Source organism: Malurus melanocephalus, unplaced genomic scaffold (genome assembly GCF_030028575.1).
Source record: "Malurus melanocephalus ecotype Western Australia unplaced genomic scaffold, MMel_1.1 scaffold_264, whole genome shotgun sequence".
In the NCBI taxonomy this organism is placed as follows: Eukaryota; Metazoa; Chordata; class Aves; order Passeriformes; family Maluridae; genus Malurus; species Malurus melanocephalus.
The window spans coordinates 166697-184633 of record NW_026623496.1 but is presented as its reverse complement, the minus strand read 5'-3'; the positions used below and the strand labels follow the sequence as shown (position 1 = coordinate 184633).

The window sequence follows — 17937 nt, the reverse complement described above, 5'->3', positions numbered from 1 at the left end:
GTTCAGTTTGACCTTGCYTTGGCAGGGAGAGAATGAAGGCAAATGAGGATACTATTTCACTCCCCARTTTCCACACTTTAGTGATACTCWATTTTCATTGTACTGAACATTTCCCCATCAGACAGAGTTCCCTGTTTTTCYTAAAATCATTGTCATCTGCTACAGCCATTTCAGCAAATGAGAGCAGCTGAGAGAATATAAACACACATTATATGTATATTTTATATGTACAATATTTCAAAGTCAAGCTCTAAACTCCCTCAGAAGAGAATGTTCCCACCAGTGTAGTGACCTTGCCCAGGCACTTCTGCAGATGTGGCTTTGCACTAACCCCACAAGATGCAATGACTTCAGASATGTTACAAATAGCAACACATTGCATCATCAGGTTGGGTAGGCACCAAACCCAGCCCTTTTGTCTCTGAAACACCATTGTGTATTTGTACATTTAATGTAAACTTGAGAGAGGATACAATATTCTACTTTTTGCCAGTTTTTCATCGTGCTGATCAAAACTGCATTCATTCCACCTTTCTCCCACACTGCTTTCTGTGACAATTCCTTGAGACATCTTTGAAGGAGAAAGAGAGACAAAGCAGCATGAAGAAATGTAAGCAGTGTTGTATGCAATTTGACACAACTAAAATCCACCCAAATGGGGCTTTGCAACTTGCTATCTTTGCACCTCGAGATATCTTCAAATAACCTTYTCATCTTGTGAGAGGTTTGTTGTGAGGGAAGCCTGGATCAGCCTGCAGCAAGGTGCCCAATTGATGGTGCTGACAATACAAGCATGAAAATACATGGCAGCAACTTTCTTCAAGCTCAGCGAAATACCAAACCTGTTTTTGTTTCTCCAATGCCGCAAAAAGACCCAAACCAAAMCAAAACTCTACCAAAGGAAACCAAACTCAATCAGCTATTATTTCTTTCTCTTAACTGCTCCAGCATCCTCCAAGAATATCTTTAAAACTGGACTTCTTCAAAGCATTGCTTTGAAGAGAGCTTCATAACTTGCCTGCCTCAGCTTTGTAACATCAAATCTCTCAGTCTACAACTGCATCTCAGACAGTGTCARAAATCCAGGTTGTTCCCATGGGAAGGCAGTAAAGCAAACAGTTCGAGAAATGCTTGAAAGGTAAGGAATCAGTAGATCAAGGCAGTCAACAACAACCTTCTTCTGGACCAGTCTAATTTTGTATTTTAAACCTGAATGGGYTTACTTAAAAGGAAGCAACCAATAGATTAACTCAGAATATAAAGAACACACTGCAATTTAAATATTAATGAAAACCTTCACATGTTTGTTCACAAGCAGAAGTTTCCACTTAATAAACCAGGTGAATGAAAAAATTGTGTCACTGAATGGAAGAAAAACTTGAAGCTCTTCAGAAGAGAAGTKCATAATTCCTGCTGAGCACAGCATTTGCTATAATCGTGGGAAAAGCAAGCAGGATAAGCCTGCCTGGAGACATGTCTACATTTCAGAGAAAAAACATGGCTTTTTAAACTTTGTAATCTGCTCTTCAATAAAAAAAGTATTTATTGTTAATATCAACAGATTAGCATGTAGCTTCTGTTAATGTTTGTTTATAAACAGCCACAATACAAGCAGCCTTAAATATCCAAGTTAAACATTTAAAATTCTGATGAAAGTAAGAAAAACTTCATGTACCAACAGCTAACATTTCACAGAATCATAGAAAAAATTACCTTTTATAAAATACACTTTCGTACAGTAACAACCATTTGGGAGAAAAGCTGTATTACTTAAAAAAAAGTTCAAAACCTGCTCACTTCCAGAAAATAGCAACCTACATGAAAAACCTAGATGAAAACATTCAAGATTCTTATTTGTGCAGTGTATAAAAAAGATGTAAGTCACATGTTTATATTAAWAAGAGTGGAAAGAGTGGACATTAATGACATTATAGTGCATTCTTACCCAGCAACTAGAACATATTTTCCATCTGGTTGATCCTTTAACCTTTCCAGCAGRGACAAACGTACTTTGGCTTTGGTTTGGCCATAGATCTCAATTTCATCTGTAAGCAATCCTATCTCCTTGGCAAGTACATCAACAGCTTTTGGACTCTGTGCTCGGGAAATCTCAATATCACTGGAAAAGAAAACAAATAGGAGCCAGGAGATTTCTCTCAGCTTAGGTGGTCGACAACAGAGCACAAAACAACAGCAAATAATCCAACAATGGAGTTATTGTAASGAGTTTTTCAATCCTCTCTCACATTTTATTAACCAAACCTACATATTAACTAACACCTATAACATTGAAAATCACGTACAGTGTTTGTTAATTGTTACAACTGTTCTTCACAGAGAACTCTTGTTTAATCAGATTCCAAATATTACGTAATGCTTTCATATCAAGCTGGAGACGTGTCTGCTGGATGCTCTAGCCTGTCCCATTGGAATGGAAGTTTCTGGTTTTRTTTTTCTTTTTGTTCTCCTCCTTCACAGCATATTTCAGCACATGCACTTTTTACTAAAAAGCGCAGGCATTCCTTGGCTGCCAGTCACACAAACGCACTCGCTGAACCCGAAGCCTTTGCGTGTAGTGCCTTCCACCTGAGAGCAGCGCCAGCTTTGCTACTCCCCCACCACGGCACCAAAGGAAACCAGGCACTTGAAGAGCAACTMATGCACTTCTAAAACACAGCTAAACTAAGAATGGCCACAGAGCACGAGTCTAAAGCACAGRGCTCAGCCAAGACATCCAGGGAGCTTGCTGAACTAGCTCCAGCAAGGGCTGTGAGCAGCCACTGAGGCAAGCGCACAGACAGCCTGTGGTTGTGCTTGTAGTAGGGACACAGTTATATCTACAATTCCTGACCTAGACAACCTGAGGTCTTTGGATTTAATACTTCTTCATGGATTTTTCATTTGTGAGCTTGACCTATTGCCCATTATGTCCACAGAGGTGCTCAGCAGCTGTAAGCTCCTGCGGCAGGGAAGTCCAGGGACTGGCACAGAAGATGTGAAGAGTTGTCTCCTTTGGCTTTGAATTGTTCACATTGCCACAAAAATAACTTAAAAAATTACTTTCAGCCTAACCAGGATAAACTCCCTCCTGTAGTTTCAGTTAATCACAATATTTTTAGGACAGAATCTGGCAATGGCATGAAAGCTCATGTCCTGAACTTTCAAACAGTCTGCAAGGCCTTAAATATCCACTGGAGAACATAAAACTACTGCCAGATCTCAACTCTGYGTGTGGATTTTTGCTGTTCTGCATCCACCAGCAAATGATCAGTCTGCACCAACTTAATTGCTTGCAAATCTTYGAGAAAATCCTAAACTGGGTCCATTATTAATTTGTAGCTCTCAAGTATTCCCCTTTTCACCCTGCAGCAGCTAAGGGAAACCCAGAAACCATCCATCCAAACAATGACATAACCCAGTTCTACAGGTCAAGGAGTCACTCCATCACCGCACTACTAACCTGGAGCCTGCTTTCTTTCAAAGACTTCTAAGTGCACCCTCTTTCACAGAAGGATGTACCTTTGGCTTTCCTATGTCTGACTTCAAACACAACTAGCCATAAAAATGCAACAAGAATATAAGACAGAATGGCTTACAAACATCACATGGCAAAGAGCATCTCAAGATTTCACTCAGAAATTACTACATRAAAACAACTCAAGTACCAGCAAATTTTTGCTAAGTTGATGGCAGTGTGGTCCCTTAAAGATCTAAACAAGAAAAAATTTCAGGGTGACTCTTCTCCGATTAAAGCAATTGGTGCATTTAGCAAGAAGAGAAGGATGTAGACTAATATGAAGAAGTTCATTTGCATTTTTTTCCTCCTATTAAATATATTTTCCTAAAACACGGGAAATTAAAGATTTGGTTATACCTGAAATTTAGAAGCCTGTATTTGCAGTTGACTCTTTTAGTCTGACAATATATTCTCTATACTGGAAATACCACAATTATTCAATACGTTACATTATTCAGTTGCTGGAGATGTGCAACAGTGGTTCTTCTGCATGAACCAAAACTGTTAAGCAAGAGGTCCATCACTGACAATGCTAAGTGATAATTTACAAAATGCAGAAAAATTTAAAAGATGGAGGAAGGCTCTCTATCTACTCACCTGTGTRCTAACATTTTTTTTACTGCATGCTGTAAGAAAATTTTCCATTCTTTTTCCAGTATATTTGGAAATACTTCAACCCAGATCTCACAGAACTCAAAAAGCAGATGTTCTTAGTTTTAGTGCTGAAGCAGCTTTGCCTCATTTTCAATGAAAACTCCATCTGTTTCCACACAACGTGGTGTATTACTGCAAGATTACATTTTATTACAGGATACTTTCCATCTGAAGGATTTCTTTATATTTAAAAGAAAAAAGACAAAGCTGTAGAGTTAGCAGATTACTGCAAGTCCTATTACTAATTATATTATATATATGTTATATATGWTATTTTTTACATATAGATACTATATATATTATGGTGCATATATGTACACAATTATTTATTAATCACATAATTATTTATGTATTAAACACACAATGTCATAAAGAGGGTTGGGAATACTTTTTTTGGAGGTTTTTTTTACCACCACATCCATGACATTGCAAACTTTAACTTTTAATCATATTATTTAAAGAGAGTTTTTTCAGGCTTCAATTCTAGAAATGTTACATGCTAGCCCAGAAAAAGCTCAAGCATTTCTGCCCCCTTGTGCCCCTGGTCACAAGAGAAAACTTCTTTTGGCATCTCTGGTTTAAATTACATTTGTGTCCATTCCCATTAAACTGTTGTAAGAAACAGTGAAAAGTAAATCAAAATGCTTAGAATAGACAACATTTTTCCCAAAAAGACAGCAGTAGGAATCAGGATTACAGAATCACAGCATGGCTGAGGTTGGAAGGGACCTCTGGAAGTCATCTGGTCCAAGCCCCCTGCTCATGCAGGGACATCCAGAGCTGGTTGCCTATGTCCAGGTGGCTTCTGAATATCTCTTAGGATGGACACTCCACAACTACCCTGGACAATCTGGTGCCAACATCTGGTCACCCTCACAGTGAAAAAGTATTTCCTGATGTTCACATGGAGCTTCCTGGGTTTCAATGTGCRCTCACTGCCTATGGCTCTGTCACTGGGCTCCACTGAAAAGAGCCTTGGTCCTCTTTGTATTATTGTACATTTTATTTAGACACAATAATAAGACCCTCCAAAACTTCCTATCCTCCAGGGTAAGCCTGCTGCAGTTCCAGCTGTTTTTCTGACTTTCTTCTGGAGTGAGGTTTCTCCAGCATCTGCAGAAGCAGGTATATGAATAAGCACCGAAAAATGTCAACACTATCCTGACTTTGAGCCACTGGTTCCTCGGTCTGTCACCCAACTCAGCCAACACGTAGCAAAGCACTTCAGCACAGTAAAGAGCTCAGGCTGCTCAAATGTCAGAGATGTCAGCAGGAGTGCCAAGGCAGACCTGAAATCCCTGTGGCCCAGATATGGGCCTTGTGAAGTGAATGACAGGAACTGATTGAAAAGATTCTGGCTATGAGAATAAATATGCTTCCTGCTTTTCACACCCACACAGGAATTTAAAAGTCTAATGCACAAGAAAGTCCCTCGGCTGAGGGAAGAAAATAAACACAAGCTCAAATGGCATTGAAATCCTCAAGCCTTAACCAAACACCTTCCTACATCAGGGTTTAGCCATCAGGAACTTCTCATCTTTTGTATTTCTGTTGATGCTGCACAAGGCTTCGCCTCCCTTCTTCAATGAAACCTTCCAGCTTTAGGTCTTCACTAAATAAAGCCTGGCTCCAATGCGTATCATCAAAGTAAAAACTGACAGCAAACAGAACCACCTGATCACAATGAAGCATGCAGGAGAATGGCACAACATATAGTCCACATAAGAYTGAAAATAAATTAGGCACAGAACATTTTTTGATTGTCATAATTGCTTACTCCTTTCAAAAATATTTTTAGGGTTTTTTTCCTTCCAAAGCACTTATTACCTGGGCACTGGGGAGAGGGGCTGCAGTTTCAAGCAGTGGAGGTCCCACTTCCTGGATTGCTGGGACTGGATCCATCGCTCCATATTTTTTACCATGTTCTGGTTTCAAACAAGAAAACAGCACACAACAGCTGCATCATAAATGCTGAACACTCATTTTAAACCAACTCTAGAGTATGTTGAAATAACTTCTATGGCAAAGGCTAACAATCTCCCCCCCCCAAACTTAAATTTTTTTCCATTTCCTGGTTTTCGGACAAAATAAGAGCCCCTTTCCTATTGTTTGACCACATCTCAAAAAGAAACAACTCCATTAACACAAAAGTGGCAGAGAAAAGTCTCTAATTAGGCAGTTGGAGACTTCATTCTTGTAAGATGGAGAATTATTATTCTTCTCTCACACCTTAAAAATAATGGAAGATACTGACTGCTCATTGACCGACTCAYGCTGCTTCCACATTAAATAACAAACTTTTGGACTCTCTATCCATCATGATGCAAAAATGCAGACACACACAATTAATCTTCACAGTCTTACCAGAGTGAGTGACATTAGCCTATTGACACAAGTGCTTCTGCCAAGCTTTACTGCATTAACCAGAATTATGAGATGTTTGAGTTTTAATTTATCTTTCTCTAATCAAATGCAATAGATATTACTCTATCTGATTAAGAACTGCTATTAAAATGGAAGTCATGTAAGATGTTCAAAAGAGCAAAACAAAAGTTAAAATCTAAACTGTAGAAGCGATTTCCACAACTTACAAAAAGGGAACAAATCCACAACACTTGAAGGTACACTAACCTGCATTCTGATTGCTACTGCAAGAGAACCAACAGTCTTTTCACCAGCAGGGTTATCTTGCTGACCACAGTTGTGTTTCTCTGAAAAATATAAGTATTGCACTAATAATAATCACAAAGTTTTTGTGAGTGGGAACATGTGTATTTGAAAGTTATATACTAATAAAAATTCCCTGAAAGTTGACTTGAAATTTAACAATATTAGTGACAAAATTATAAGCAGCTTCTTTAATACATCGAAATCACCCAGAAGGATGAATATACTGTGGAAATCAGAGTAACTATATGTTCTGAAACATGTTCTGAAACATATTACACAAACCCACACAAAAAAAAAAAAATTCACAGAGCTGGATTTGAAAAGCTGTATATATTCTTAAACAGAACACCTAAATGAGCATGGTAAAGACTGTCTTTTGACACATACATTATAGTGTAAGAGAACTATGAAATAATCACAAATACCATATAGGATTATTATAACTTGGAAACAGTTTATGCAAAAATTTTTGAGTAGCAATAGTTATCTTCAGCAGCATGATAGTAAAAGCAGGTTTTCTGGAGAGTCTACACAATTCAGAGTGACTYCAACATCAGAGACAGTTGTAATTATTTCTAGTTGCAATATATCAAATGATAATCATACATTAGCTACCCTAACTAAATATATTATTTTGTCATTTTGCTGTAATCCTTCTTCTGGCATGTTCTTCTGCTGTTGCTCTCTGACTTTTATCTAGACACAATTTCTCCAAAATTCACAATCTAGTCTCTTTGGGCATATCAAGGCCCTAACTACATTCTGAAGGGCGTAGACACAATTGTAATAAAAAATAACAACTGTACGCTGACAGCTTTAGCCTTTCCGTCACAGGGGAACTGAAGTGCAAACCCTGACCTGGTCAAGCTCTCGCTCTGCTCACCCCTTCTCTACCGGTCATAAAAGGCTCACGTTGCCTTGCACAATTACCCCTCCCTACTTKGTCCMAGCAGCAGCAGCAGCAGCAGCAGGGCACAGAGCACTCAGACTGGGGACAGCGTGGCAAGCAGAGCCACGCACTGGAGCCACCCAGCAGCCCCACACAGCTACAGCCCACTCCCCCACCCATCACTGACAGGGCAAGAGACCCTCTCTGCAGACACCCTCAGCCTCACTCCAAATATTCCTGATCCCTTCCCAAACTTCCTTGCCAGCAGGAATACACACATCAGTGACAGAACTAACCAAGCTGAAGGCAACAGTCCTCATATTAAACTCTAATTAAGAAAGTGTCTGAAAAGTCCTTCTATTTGCATTAACACTTGCATGCAATTAAAACAAACAAACAAACAAACAATAAAATCTTCTGGAGATGCTCAGCTTTRGATTTAGATGGAGGAATTTTACTGGAACAGTCTATTACAGTCATAAGCTGAGTCTTGTTGCTTTGAGACCAGGCTGGGAGAGCTGCCAAACAGACAAATGAAGTTGGAAGAATGAAGTTTAAAACCCCCTTTCAGACAGCTGTGCTTTACAGAAACATTTTGACTTTTTATGTTATTGGCTTGATGTGACTTTTTTTAATCAGGGCAGAGCTAGCATGTGTGTAAATACATATTAAGATTAGACAATTCCCTTCAATAAACTATTTCTCTCAGACTGCCTATGCTACAATCACCCCACAAATGACTAAGCAGCTTTTACAGGGGTGAAGGTGAAACCAGAGGTGAAAGTSATGCACGCATGGAGTTAGCAAGACAATCACAGAGTTGCAACAGCTCTCTTAGGATAATTTTTCCAGATGGAAGCTGGAATAGCACTCTCTGCTTTGGACTRCGGTCAGATCAGCTGAACTACAGACATGGTGCTCCCTCCTCTGACTCATGCCCTGTTGTGCAGATGAGAGAGAGCTGCTGTCAGGTGCTACGGGTCTGCTCAGGCAGCTCAGAATAGAGAAGAGGCAGGGAAAGGGCTGAATTTCCCACTAACAAACCATGCTTATAAGTGACCCCAAAGGAGCTGGACATCAAATGCCAAATAATTCTGGCATCCTTAATTTTTGTTCAGAAAGTTATTTTCATTTTCATCCATTTACATATAAAGTATATTCCTGCCAGACACAACCAGCACCCACCTGATTCCAAGAATGTCAGTGGAACAGATGCAGATGTTACACTGCTAAAAAATTGCACAATGTTTTAAAATTGTGATCATTTAAAAATCTTTGATCAGATTAAAAAAAAAAAAAAAACAAACAAACCACTTGAAAAAGAATACTGTCACTTTGGAGTGAGCACTTTGCTCTCCCGATTCACATTATTACACTTCCCCAATTCAGCTATGTCCTTGCAAATTTTGAGAGCTTTTAAAACTTGTGTTAGACTACATGTACGCCCACGCAAGTTGGAAACCCAGCAAGAACATGCACTATCTAGCAAGAACAAAAGTTACTTCACAACCATTATTGCTTTSAGGCTTCATTTAGCTCCTGTGACCCCACAGATGTTAAGTCGGACATTTCTAAAGCAAGAAAAAATCCAGAACAATTTCCAAGCACCTCAGCCAGATTCCATGGAAGTCAAGAGTCAGTTATAAGATTCAGTTGTTTCTCCAAGGTCACCACTACTCCACAACAGGCTTTTCACAAACATCTTGCAACTAAACTAAGTGCATTCTTCCTGTCAGACACTTGTGTTTCATGTACATCTCTAGTAAGCTTTGAGAACAACTTTTTTTACAGCTGGTAAAATGCACTCTGCTGTAATTTCATCGTTTCTCCAAGGTTCTGACAATCTCAAAAGTATAAACATCAAGAGAGATAGATATTTCATAAGTAAGTTMTATTTGAATTATCTTGATAAAAATCTCATGCTTTCAAAATAATGCAGTACTCAACAGAGTGCACTACTACAGCTTGAGAAATGCAAAGAAATGTATACACTTATGCCAAATCTTACATTTCCTGCCTTGGGAATGAATGTTACTGTGATATGTGATGCAGTTTTTCTAACAGCACACTTTCAGACAATGGAAACATTAATATTATCTACAGTTCTTTAGAGCAACTAAGGCACGCAGATATTCAAGTCTTAAACAGCATGCAGTTAGACTCCATAACATTCAGGTCTGTGAAGGCTCARACTCCCTTTTTAATGGAGAGAATTGTGTGGAAGAGGGACTTGCCCCARGCAGAACAGTGCTGGGAGAGTCCGATCACTCCTGGTACCCCTCAGGCTGCAAGGRCCGGCTTATCCCACCCTATAGGAACAGACCTGCACCTCCAGCCCGTCTGTCACACAAGGGGTTTTTCTGCTTAAAGTGAGGAGGGGAGATTTAATTTGTTTAAAGGTATGACTGCTGTACCACGACTCCCTCCCTTCTCTATCCCTTTCCCTTTCTCCCCCATTCTTCCTTCATGTCTGACTGTGTCATTCTAGTAGGTTGGGCACCTGATGAAGAGACCTGTGTGCCAAACCCTGCCCCACAGATATTTAACAGTTATATCCAAAAATCCCAAGGGGAAATAAATGGGCATGAGAGATGCAAGGAGTCTCCTATTCACTAGGCTAGGAAAAAGAAAACATGTATTTTTGGACAATTTGTGCAGCATCAGGAAGGGGTAAGGCTTGGTACCCACCCTTGAGATTCTCATTAGGATCAGAGTATTGCTTTGGGAGGTGAGAGATTAATCTCCAAATGCCTTCAGACAACTGAGTGAATAATAACCCAGATTTTCCACATCAGCAGTGCCTGTTCAAGTCAAGAGGATATCATGAAAGACAAGGAAAGAAATCTATTGCTAAGGCCATGCTTTGCATGGGAACAGCAGCTGCTTTACTATGAGCCTGATCTTGCATTAGTTCTGCTTAATTTGTCCTCAGGGAATATCCCTAGTTTAAAAACCGTGCAATTAGGTTTTCCCAGCTTTATGCCCATTTCCCTAGTTTTGTATCAATAGATGTCAATCTAGCACAATTGTAATAAGATTTTAAAAAACCCACATTACCCAGTCACGCTAACCATATACTTTCTCATTTTCTTATTCATTCACAGCATAATTTCAGGCAGATGCTAACAGTCAAATTCATATATACACCAAAAATCTAGAAAATATCTASAGATCCTCACAGAATTGTTAAAAATTTTACAGGAAACGTAAAATTACATGTTATAATTATTATTACACATTATTCTAGCAACAGAATAACTTATGGGAAGATTTCYTAATTTTAATCCAAATAAAATTCTGTAACATTTTTCAACTGAGGAATTAATGAACACATACACCGGCCACAACAAGTCAAGGAAAAAGGAAGGAGGTGAATCCAAAACTCATTTTTGTAGGAATAATTACTAATTAATCATTAATAATTAAGGCAGGAGACATTCTGCCTCTTCTTAGCGACACATGATTTCTGTACTCCCTCTTGCACCACTTTCTGCAGACACTTTCACAGCACTTTGTAGTCAGTATTTCTTCCCTTCTTCTCTTTTCCCCATATTACAGGTGAGTGCACAGATGTCACAGGATAAGACACCGTGCAAAACAGCACAATGTAATAGCTCATCTGATGACCCAAAAGTCTTCCTTCTGAATTCTCTGAATCCACTGTCTCATCGCTTATTCAACAATCCTGGTATGAAGAATCTGTTCCAACTATTTTTCACTCACCCAACATCTTTTTCCTATTTATACATCGGAGCAAGTTGCACACATGCCCTGCACACTCACCTTTGGAGGCCATTCTGCAAAGATGCAGCTTTTAACCACACTGCAGTGTTGCCAAGATACCACACACCCCTCAAAGGCTCTCAAAGTGCATCACTTGCAGGAACTGTCAACTTCTAACCCCTCTTACCTGAGAGCAGGTCGTGAGCACAACTGATAATTGTGGCTCCAGGCTTCATCCAGCTCACAGGAACATCACTGGGTTTCRTACTGCCAAACACCACCACATCTGCGTGACGAAGCTAGGGACAGCCCAAAACAMCCCCAGAAACAAAACAAGCATTTAATCTTAGAAATACATACCTGAATATGCATCTCAAAAATATTYAGACTTTTAAAGCAATAGCCTTTTGAGCAAAGTTTTTACAGACAACAAGTAACAAAAAAAGAAAGATCAAAACTGATGGTTTGATTCTTAACTGCCACAAAAATTAGGAACAASAGCATTTAAAATGAAGTTAACAAAYTGTGAGATCAGGTGAGTGGGGTTAAAGTCAGTATCAATATTTAATGGGGATAATATCCCTCCATGTGAAAAGTTCTACTGTTGTCCTAGAGTCCAAGATAACTTGGAGCAACTTAAAAAGGGTTGAAAGACAGTAAATAGGCAATTATAAAGAGTACAGTCAGAGTGTCTGACAGTAGAAAACCAGGCCAGCTGACAGGAATGCAGGATGACCCCTTCTGTGAAGATGAGTGCCTTTGAAGAACACCAATTAAAGCACTTTTTGCCTTCTCAGTTCATGTTTGCTAATCACTGCCCTTGATTTAGCTCAACCTGACAGATGTTGGGAGCAAAAYTGGCTAATACACAAATTCTTGTAATCAAAGACATAAGTGCCTTTCTTCCCCCACTCCCTCTGAAACAGAACCCTGTACCACCATGAGATAAAGGACAGCACCAGAAGCAGATRTATAAAGATCCACTAAAAAAGCTTAATAGGCACAGCACTGAATGTAAAAATTATTTCAGAAATATAGCAGTTTTGGTAGTATTTTGAATAAATGTAAATTAATTCCAAGTGTCACAAACTCAGTGAGCCACTCTACGAACTCATTTGTGACTGACAAGCGTTCCAGCTTCTTTTTTGGCCAAAAGTGCTCTGACACAACCCTGCCCAACACTCTTGCCAAGAAAGAACAGCTACAAATCCTGTCAGGAGAGCAGGTTTTTGGCACRGCTGAGCATCCGGGAGGGGAGAACATCGTAATTTCTGCGGAAAAGGCAGAAAACTAAAAAAACTCCATCTTCCCCTCAGAGGACAASACAAGGATGGCCTAACCCTCCTTAGAGACCCACATATGGAAACAAAGCCAAAAGTGTGGGAGAAGGTTTAGTTGCTTGACAAATKACTAATGCCACGAGCTGATTCAGGCTTCAGTCACATGTCCAGCAACACTCCTGTGATGGTCTGTGCATGGTCATTCAGCCAGGTTCAAACTGCTCACACTCCAGAATCTGGTGCAAATATCAGCTTAGGTGCCACTCCCAGAGGGCCACATAAGTCACCATGCTTTACCAGTGTCAGGTCAAATGACACCAAGAGACCTGCAAGGAAATTCAGATAAAAACATGCTGTATAATAACCTATGCACCAAGAATACCATGCTGAAGGCACACTTTGCCCTGCAAAAGCAGGAAATCTCTGCTCTAACAGTCAWCATCAACACAGAGCAGAACAGCGATTTTTCCCAGATGCATGAGCACAGCCCTTTTTTTTGCAAGGGAAAAAATAATTCATATTCTAACAGTTATAAATCAAATACTATAAGTCAGGATGCCTTTCTAGGCAAAGCCTCTGGGACAAGGACTGAGAGCTTCGCACACGGCTCAGCACCGTGAATTGATGAACAAGTTGAGAGCTGTATGCAACAAGTAATAATCCTGATGAATGTGCAGCCAACATACTTATGACACAATTGATTCAATGTAACTGTAATGTCAGAAAACAACTGATGAGACCAAATATTCATCTCTATGACTACCAACCCTAATGTTGAAAAATGTTCTTAACAGCTGAACACAATTATTTTTGCAGCCAACATTAACACTGGTTCYGATAGCTAACGTCGCACATACCCATAAATTTTACCAGAAAACCAGCTGGACCTTTCATCTCATTGCCCCGCCCCACCTCCCCCATGAAAAAAAAAATTGAATCACATGGCAGCAAAGAGTTGTCCCATGGGTTGAAGACACACTGATTTCTCAGAACTTTCCCCAGTGTGATTTCATTTTCCTTACGTTAAAAAGAAAATAGTATTTTATCTGCAACTATTGAAAAAGTTCCTGCAGAGTCAATAAAATATATATCACAAACACTTCAGAGACATTTTTCCCCTGTGAGTATTTTTTAAAAGTATATGGAGAAACTGGGAGAGCAAGTCCACTGAAAGCAAAATACTTTCTGGGTGTCCTTGGAAGAGATTTATGTGATCTTCATCAGGGAATTTTAGTTTCCCTTGCAAGAAGTTGTGCCCATGCCTCCTTCGCTTTTAGCTTTTTCTCTCTTGCTGTAATCTACTCTTTTGACTGCCCATTCAATCACTGAAGCAAGAAGCAAGCCTGGCATGCGTGTTCAGGGTTATCTCCTACATCAGAAACTAATCACAGGCGTTAGAGATGGAAAAGTCCCATTAAATCATCACATCCAGCTTCCCCAGCAAATGCAGTGCAGTCCTGGACGGAGGACACAGAGGACACATGTGACAGGAACCAGATGCTACAGGCAGCCATGGCCAGAAGGTCAAGGAGATACCCATGAGGGAGAACATGTGGCTGCCTGCCCCACGCTCCCTGGACAGCAAGGCTCCATTCCATCAGGCTGGATAGAGGAAGGAATGACAAGCATCAGGCTAAACCCTCCCTACTGCACGAGGCAACAGGCTGGAGACAGAGTAAGCCAATAGCCCAGTAGTATCCTGCCTTCTCACCGGTAAATATTTTTTCAGTTGGGAAGAGCTGTGCCAATAAATAATCTGAAACCTTACCTCATAACAAAAWATGATCCTCTCCACCAAGATTTAAATTGAAGCAGATTAAGAAGCACCACCCATTCCCAAGACAGAACACCAAATGTTAAAACAATACAGGCTTTCCAGCCAAGTATTAAATGATAATGGCACAAAGTAGCTGTATATTACAGATAACTGAAACTCCATTTTGCTGTGAAATCTGCATGAAATTTTCATTTTCCCATAGTCAAAATGGACTGCTACAAAAGCCATTTTTAAATACATGATCAAACGAAATAAAAATTGAAATTTATAATTGAAACGTTAACGCCTCAGCATCCTGGATATGAAGCTATGCCATATAAAATTTAAGAGACAGGATGAAGAATAGGAGTCTGATAAAAAGTTTTTTCACAACTCTCTTTACGAAAAGAATCTTTACACACATCAGTTACACATCAGGCTCCACTTTAACCACAGCAATTCTGATTACTTTCTGAAATCTTGAAAWTTTTTTAAGTCAGTGACTAGTTTCAGGTACTTTTTCCACCAATGTACTCATTATGTGGTTCCTTCCAGCTTTTCCTGCCACGTACCTGGTCTCATGTTCTTTCATGTTCACAACACAAAATGCATTCTTCTGCTGTAACAAGACTTTTTGTATTACCAAGATAGCAGAACTAGAACAGCAAATGGCTAAGGGATGTCTAAGAGTTTGAAGCTTAAGTGCTGGCTCTAAGGAAAAGCACCCTGCAGCCAAAATAAGTTCTTTTCCAACCTGAAAAGGAACCTCCCATTCAGCACTCTAGCTGAACCACTCTCTTGCTTCCAAACCTCACTTTGGCAAACAACTTTTCTATTTCTAATTATACCTACATAGAAAAATTTTCAGTTCTTGTACAAYAAAGTTGTAGGACAGCAGCTCTCTTAGAATAGCCATGATATGTTTCACATACAGACTACATTAAAGGTAACTTGCTRAAATAATGACTGACTGAATTTAGATGACTGAAACAAAATTCTGTTTTCTTACAGGTASGAAGTATTACCCATCTTTTGGCAAGAAAACAATCCATTTTTTTTCTATATGAATTCACTTGATAACCTCCTTCCAAACTAGAAAGCGTAATTCTGACTTAACACAGGATTAAACAAGTCAGCTCCCATTCTTCACATGTAATATTGAACTGACTTTTGGGGAGTCCCCTTTTATAATTACAAGGCAGATGTTCCTAAAAGTATGTCACTGGGTCCTTCCTCAGACACAAAGCAGTGAACATGCTTTGAAGAGTTATCGACACAAAGCTTAACAGAATGATAACATCTGAAGTATTTCCACCCAGATGCTTATGCATTTATCTCTCACTTTCTAATTTCTTTTACATTGAATATGTCAGTGCAAAAAGAACAATGCTTTCTCCTAGCAACTTTGCACAGATGTGCCAGAACCTTCAAAAATGCTTTCTTTCATTTGTGAATTATYTGAAAATCCAGGAAGCTCAGGAGTTCTGAAGGACACGGCTCAGCTGTGCTGTGATGATTATGTTTAAGAGCCRAAGTCAAGCAAACCCAAAATGGAACAAAAAGAAATATTAATAATCTGCTCAACTTAACAAAACATGAAGTGGGGAGGGAAAAGAACATTGAAATTTTGTCCATTATTCATTCAGATCAAATCAATGAAATGAAAATGTTCCATTATTTATTTCATTCCCTTTTCCTGTCATAGGATAGAACAGACTTGCTTCAAAGGAGCACACAAAGTCAGCATTAGAAGGCATTATGCTGTTTGTTAGGAAAGCTATGCCCATGTTGTTAGCTTTTCCTAAGGTGGACTAAAACATACCTTCCTCTTGATCGTTTTCAAAATATTTTTGTAAAAGTACAGGAGTAAAAGAAGCAATAACAAGTCCATAGCAATACAAAACCTTATCCAAAAAACCCTACAATCTCAGTTTCGTGTAACTGATTTAAATGAAAAGAATTTCTAAAGAAAACACTTGTTGTTATACTGTCGTTTTTAAAAAGAACAAATCAGCAGAGCCGGTCTAAGGTAATGTAATAACCATTTAAGAAAGGCATCACATCACTAAGGTCAGGATTAGTGCTTCAATCCAAATAGGCCAAGGGGTTAAGACAAATAACATACCCCTATCCTTAAGATAAATTTTCCCTTTCCTGTTATATGTTGCAAAACAAATGCATCACAGTGAAAAGTTCATACTCTTCCAAAGTTCATCTCTCACTTCATAAGTGAAGTTATTATGCTACCTCAGGTTATGCTTCCAAACAACAGCACACAAACTGCTACTTTTTGTAGAAGTGTCACATTTAGAGCAAGGAAAAGTTAGTGTATTGTGCAGGAAAAACAAAACATGAATTGATTCTTCCAAGTCTTTGAAAAACCTCAACACTGACTAACACATTTTCTTAATTCTAAGTTCAAATAAAAAATCAAAAGAAGAAACCTTATGAACACTTAAGTTATTTTTACTTAGTCAGCATTTTAAACAAGAAGAAGAATATAAATTTTATAATCTTGCTATCTAACAACATTGTACTTCAAATACAGGTTGCCACAAGGCAGCAGTACCATGTGGTTTGGTAGGAAACTTGTGCTCAGTTTCTGACTCTCCAGCTTCTGGGAATATGAAATAGGAGACTTTTCCCTGCATGCATTAGATTTTATCAAGGAGCTAGAGTTAACTGTCAGAGTTACATCCAGACTGGGACATGCTGCTCCAGGCTCACAGGTGAGGAACAGGACAGTAGGTTTCCCCATGGCTCTGCTGCTTAGTTGTACAGGTGAAGTACAAACTCTTTTACTGCCAAAAACTAAAATGACCCTGGGAAGACTGAAGTGCATAAAGRCTCAAACTTAGGCCTCCCTATCTGTTTCCCATCAGTGACCTGCTGCAAGAGGTAAGCTTGCATGGGGAATGCCAAAAAGCAAAGCACGGTTATGGGAAAGCATCTGGATGGAAGGAAACAGAATTCTCTCCAGCTATTGACAGAACTGCACAAGCAGCTCTGGGCCCAATCCAAATTTTTTGCTGTGAGCCGGTGGAAACACCTCTGGCCACCCTGTCACCCACCCCATCCAGCCCAGAGCAGCCCTCTAGCACAGCCCCAAGCCATGAGAAATAACTGAGGAATGAGACATGGCAAGGATCAAGTTCATAGCACTCCATCTCCCATATGTTTCCTAAGTGCTGTCAGTCACTTAAAAGCCCAGAGCTGAGACAAGCCTGACAAAAACATCCGCAGCTGAGAAAACACGGGTTTGCCAGAGAACTTTCTACCGCAGCTGCTCGAATTTATTTCCTCCTCCTGTCGGCGCCTCCACAGCCCGGAGGTTCGACACCATCCTTTTGCCTCGGCTGCCACCCTGTGGCACGGGCTGTCCCGCACAGGAGCTGTCCCCGGCACCTCGCCCCGACTGCAGGCAGGACCTGGAGTTCAGAGAGGGATC

General features: G+C 39.7%; 1 protein-coding gene across 1 annotated transcript in view; it reads right to left on the bottom strand.

Annotated features, from left to right (window-relative positions):
- The window catches only part of MTHFD1L (methylenetetrahydrofolate dehydrogenase (NADP+ dependent) 1 like), a 137423-nt gene that overhangs the window by 109035 nt on the left and 10451 nt on the right, over positions 1-17937 (bottom strand). Inside the window, exons 8-11 of the mRNA XM_057375921.1 lie at positions 11641-11752; positions 6803-6882; positions 5999-6096; positions 1946-2119 (exon numbers count right to left, since the gene is read on the bottom strand). Coding sequence (XP_057231904.1) covers positions 1946-2119; positions 5999-6096; positions 6803-6882; positions 11641-11752 — 464 coding nt within the window. The remainder of the gene's footprint in view (positions 1-1945; positions 2120-5998; positions 6097-6802; positions 6883-11640; positions 11753-17937) is intronic.